Source organism: Nicotiana attenuata, unplaced genomic scaffold, assembly GCF_001879085.1.
Source record: "Nicotiana attenuata strain UT unplaced genomic scaffold, NIATTr2, whole genome shotgun sequence".
In the NCBI taxonomy this organism is placed as follows: domain Eukaryota; kingdom Viridiplantae; phylum Streptophyta; class Magnoliopsida; order Solanales; family Solanaceae; genus Nicotiana; species Nicotiana attenuata.
Genome location: NW_017671052.1, coordinates 261,459 through 267,061, shown reverse-complemented (window position 1 = coordinate 267,061; position 5,603 = coordinate 261,459). Strand labels below are relative to the sequence as shown.

At 33.8% G+C, this 5,603-nt stretch overlaps 1 protein-coding gene across 1 annotated transcript; it reads left to right on the top strand.

Annotated features, from left to right (window-relative positions):
- The first annotated feature begins 2,943 nt into the window (after window positions 1-2,943).
- On the top strand, window positions 2,944-4,627 carry LOC109205540 (UDP-glycosyltransferase 73C3-like). Its single transcript, XM_019368250.1, has one exon. The coding sequence runs from the start codon at window positions 2,996-2,998 to the stop codon at window positions 4,457-4,459; it is 1,464 nt and encodes a 487-aa protein (XP_019223795.1). The 5' UTR covers window positions 2,944-2,995; the 3' UTR covers window positions 4,460-4,627.
- The last annotated feature ends 976 nt before the right edge of the window (window positions 4,628-5,603 follow it).

Below are 5,603 nucleotides of genomic sequence, written 5' to 3'. Positions count from 1 at the left end.
TATTTTGCCATATTTATTATTTGCAAATATTAGTTTGATTGTAAGATTTCCGATTTCAAGTGAAATATTGAAATAATAGTTAAAGGTGCAGATTTACACTAGCAATTCTTTACATTTCATAAATCTTTTTTCCAAGTTCAGCTCAAGTCCAAACACCTTTTTTCAATTTTATCTTCAAAATACTCTTTTTTTTTTTTTTTTTTTTTTTTTTACTTCAACTCAAATTTGTCCAATTGCCTGAAAGTACCATGTCCACAACTTCACTACAATCTTCAATATTACGTTTGCAGAACAAGTAAAGCTGATAATATATTTACCAAATCAGATCCCAGACCTCTATATGTAATAATATCCATAGGCATAGCACCCTTATCTCAACTGCTTCTATTCATGGTTAAAGGCCAAATGATCCCTGCGCCAGCATCCTTTCCACTCTTTTGATCATGGCCAGCAGATTCCAAACAGTCATTTGGTGCAGCTAAGGTGGCAAACGGTCGGGTCATGTCGGATATGGGACGGATCAAAAGCAGGTAATAAAAAAAAATGGATAAATTATCCGAACCGATCCATATTTAATACGGATAAAAAATGGGTTAACCGACGGATAATATAAGTAACCATATTATCCATGACTTCTTGAATATGATCACTTTTGGAAGAATTCCTAGTCTCCCAAACTTGAGGAACCCCCAATTTGAGACTTTACAAAAATATAAAAGTTAAACTCATTAGCTATCCATTGATTGTCCGTTTTCTAAATGGATAATATCGTTCTTATCCGTATTTGATCCGTTTTTAAAATGTTCATTATCCAACATATTTTTAAGTGAATAATATTGGAGGTTAACTATTTTCTTTTAACCATTTTGCCACCACTAGGTGCAGTAGAGGAAAGCATCCAATAATTCTACTCTATTTCCTAAACATTATAGCCAGAGGCTGATTTAGATTATACATTACGGGTTGTTTTGTTTGAAGACAAGTTATGCTAGAATTAGCTATGCTGGGATTAATTATGTTGAGATTAGTTATCTTTGTATTAGTTCTCATTGACTGTTTGATAGTATGTTGTATTAATCCTGCGATTACCAATTCTACTGTTTTTTCCTAGAATAACTTATCTTGGAATTATTGTTCCATCCTATAACACGTATAAATTATTTCGATATTATTTTTAATTCTGAGATAACTTATCCTAGAATTAACAGACAAAAAAAGAAATACCTCAGTGCCTGGATCATTTGCTAACCACTACTATTTCCTTACTTTAGGCTCTTACGCAAGTAGCTAGAAGATGACATAAAACATTCCAGAGAGGATTTTTGGCTTTGAACTCTCAAGAAATAATAAGAGAAGTGATGATCAGATTTCTCAGTCATTCCTATAAGTTTATATGTGGACCTTTCATCACCATCAGTCTGATTTTGTCACCATATATCCTTCCAATAACAAAAAGGAAAATGACGTGTATAGCCGCTTTTAAATTAATAGCCGGAAAAAATCCGTATGTTATATATAAAATTATACAAATTTTATACACTTTTTTGGCTATCAAAAGTAAATAGTTTCTAGCGCGAGTTAAAAGTAAAAAAAGCCCATAACGAAATGCATCGCTACACTGTGAAATTGGCACGTGTTCTGTTTAGCATGTTCCAAAAACAATTACTTATTATATTTTATTCTATTTTAATTTTAGCTTTTCATTTTACCCTTAACGATAATGCTCTTATAATTACAAAAACTATCATGACATTTTTCGAAAACTACATCTCTAACAGTAACATTTCGATATGTACCAAATATTTTTTTTTTAAACTCTATGCTCAATCAAACACTGCTATATAAAACGTAGCAAAAGTGTATTGAGGTTCGTTATAAAGATGGCTAATTCTTTCTAGAAGAATAGACTTCTTGGTGCCAAATGGATATTCATTCCTTGTATCCATTATGTTAATTTCATGTCATTTGAGTTATCTTATATGACATTACCTTTGTTAATACGACACAAACTTCACAATTACAAAACATATTGAAGACAATTTCGAAGCTCTCAATGTGTTTAATTACTATACGTACGTGTTTGGTATGACATTGGTTTCTTACCACCTCATAGAAATGAACGATTCATATTGATATTCTGAACTATCTATCTTGTATATTTAATCTTATCTGGTGTTTTTAAAATAAAATAAAATACAAAACTACAGCAATGTCTCTAGAAGCTTGTTCATGATTGTAAGAATCAGAAGCTTCATTTTGTCGTTATAAAATGATGGAAAATCCCATGCCTAACTTCATAAAACATGTGACTAACGAGTAAACTTCATCCTCACAAATCCAATTTCACACTGCCAACCACACACTACACTTGAGATAATGCCGAATATGCTTATGTCTGCTTTAAAGGGAGCTCGGAGCAATAATAAAGTTGTCTTCGTGTGTGACATGTAGGTTACGGGTTCGAGTCGTAAAAACATCCATCAATGCTTGCATTATGGTAGGCTGTCTATACATTTTACCTCTTGGAGTATGATCCCTTCTTCAAACCCGACATAAATACGGAAAACTTTGTGCACCGGAGCTTCCCTTCAACCACACACCACACTTAAGATATTAATGCTGAATATGATTGTCTGCTTTGAAGGAGCCTTGGAGAAACAATGAAGTTATCTTCGTGTGTGAAATGTAGATTACGGGTTCGAGTCGTAGAAACATTCACTAATACTTGCATTAGGTATGCTGTCTACATCACACCTCTTGGAATGCGGCCCTTTTCTCAGATCCGACATAAATACGGGATGCTTTGTACGTCGGGGTTGCCCTTTCAACCACACACCACACTTAAAGATAAAGTTGAATATGCTTATGTCTGCGCTTACATCATCAATTGACAATAAAACATGTAGTATAAAACAAGCAAAGTTGAAACCATATTAAGAGATACCAAAAATTCTCTGATCTATTGACTAATATTTTACTAGCAAGGTATCAAAGAATGGCTGTTCTCACAATTCAGCCACATTTTGTGTTATTCCCTTTCATGGCACAAGGTCACACTATCCCTATGATTGACATTGCACGGTTATTAGCACAGCGAGGAGTTAAAATCACAATCCTTACTACACACTTAAATGCCACTAGATTCAAGACAGTCGTTGATCGCGCTATAGAGTCAGGACTAAAGATTCAAGTAATTCACCTCTATTTTCCAAGCTTAGAGTCAGGACTACCTGAAGGGTGTGAAAATTTTGACATGCTTCCATCTATGGATTTGGGAATGAAGTTTTTCGATGCAACGAAAAGACTTCAACCCCAAGTGGAAGACTTGTTGCAAGAATTGAATCCATCGCCAAATTGTTTAATATCTGATATGTGTTTCCCTTGGACTACTAACGTTGCACAAAAATTTAATGTCCCTAGGATTGTTTTTCATGGGATGTGTTGTTTCTCTTTATTGTGTTTACATAATTTGAGAGGTTGGAAAGAGTTGGAAAATATAGAGTCTGATAAAGAGTATTTTCAAGTGCCTGGATTACATGACAAAATTGAACTAAACAAAGTTCAGCTTGCAAGTATTGTTAGGCAAAGAGATTCATATTGGAAAGAATTAGGGGATCAAATGAAGAAAGCAGAGGATGAAGCTTATGGGATAGTAGTGAATAGTTTTGAGGATTTAGAACAAGAATATGTCAAGGGATTGAAAAATGCCAAAGAAAAGAAAATTTGGACCATTGGCCCTGTTTCTTTATGCAATATAGAGAAACAAGACAAAGCTGAAAGAGGAAACAAGGCTTCAATAGATGAACACCAATGCCTAAAATGGCTAGATTCTTGGGAAGAAAACTCTGTACTCTTTGTATGTCTCGGAAGCCTATCGCGGCTTCCAACACAACAAATGATAGAGCTTGGGATTGGTTTAGAATCGTCGAGACGACCCTTTATTTGGGTTGTTAGACACATGTCAGATGAATTCCAAAAATGGCTAGTGGAAGAAAATTTTGAGGAAAGAGTTAAAGGGCAAGGAATTTTAATCCATGGTTGGGCACCACAAGTACTAATAGTGTCTCACGCTTCAGTTGGCGGATTCTTGACACATTGTGGATGGAATTCGAGTCTTGAAGGAATAACAGCTGGCGTGCCGATGATCACTTGGCCAATGTTTGCCGAGCAATTTTGCAATGAGAGACTAATAGTGAATGTACTAAAGACAGGAGTAAGGGCTGGGATTGAGAATCCTGTGATGTTTGGTGAGGAAGAGAAAGTGGGAGCACAAGTGAGTAAAGATGATATTAAGAAGGTAATTGAAGAAGCATTTGGTGAAGAAGAGGAAGCTGAAATGAGAAGAAAAAGAGCTAAAAAGTTGGGAGAATTGGCAAAAAGGGCTGTTGAGGAAGGGGGTTCCTCTTACTTCAATTTGACACAATTGATTCAAAATGTCACTGAGCAAGCAAAATTTTGAAAATCCATCTAGGATTACAAAAAGTTTATTTAGGTGCAATGTATGCCATAAAGTTCAAATCGAATCGAAATAGTAACGTTATAGTGTGTAAAGTTCAGTTTACTCTGATGTAATACGAAGATTAGTAAAATAATAGTATTATTATTACAACGGGCAAAAGTTCATTTACTTTAATAGTTTAATGTGCTTTTATATTAATATGACAAAGAATAATTTTGTGACATTATTGTTATAGTAGATAAAATTACAGACATAGTTGATTTTCACTCAATGCAGATTTATTATTCTGTGCACCAGTTAATATAATGGTACTAATAAATACATGTGTTTTACACTGTCATTCAAGGGCAGATATAGAGTATCATACATGGGTTCGGCCGCACGCAACCGTTTTGACCCAAAACCGTATGTCTTAATAAATTTATAAAATATAAATAAATATTAAATTTTTAATTCAATTATTAGTACTTAAGGTCATTGTCCTAGAATAGCAAATTCATATAATACTTGAAATCGTTGTTCTAAAATTTCAAACCAATAGATTTCAAATCTTGAAACTGCCGTTGACTGTGTAAGAAAACATAAAGACATCTTGACTTAAAGAAGCAGCTCACTATAAACACTTCCCTATTCAGTCTCTCGCTATAATTATATATACTAGTATAAATATATCCGGGGCAATAGATGTAACCATAGTTTTGAAAATATGTATTGACCTAACTGCAATTTCAAGTCATCTCGCATAGATTTTATAGGAAACGATCCCTTTTAAGTCCCAGTGTTCGACTATATATGATAATCAAATATTTTGCTTAAACAGCTGTGATAACTAAAATTAAAATAGTTTTCGGAGGGCGTCATTTTGTAAATAAAAAACTACTTGGCAAAATCTTCGAAGATATGCATGGTAATCTAAATTTTATATATGTTTCGTGCAGAAATTTTCAAAGTCTTTACCAGTTTGTCGTTTGTAACATGCAATTATTAGTGTTTTATAAGTATCAAGAAAATGACCACAAATGAAGAAAATGCACAAGTAAGAACCATCATAAAAAACTCCAGCATAACCTCTTTCATAGGCGGATCCAAAATTTAAATTTTTAGGTTTAGGTTTTGCTCAGAATCTATCGAAAACAACTTCCCA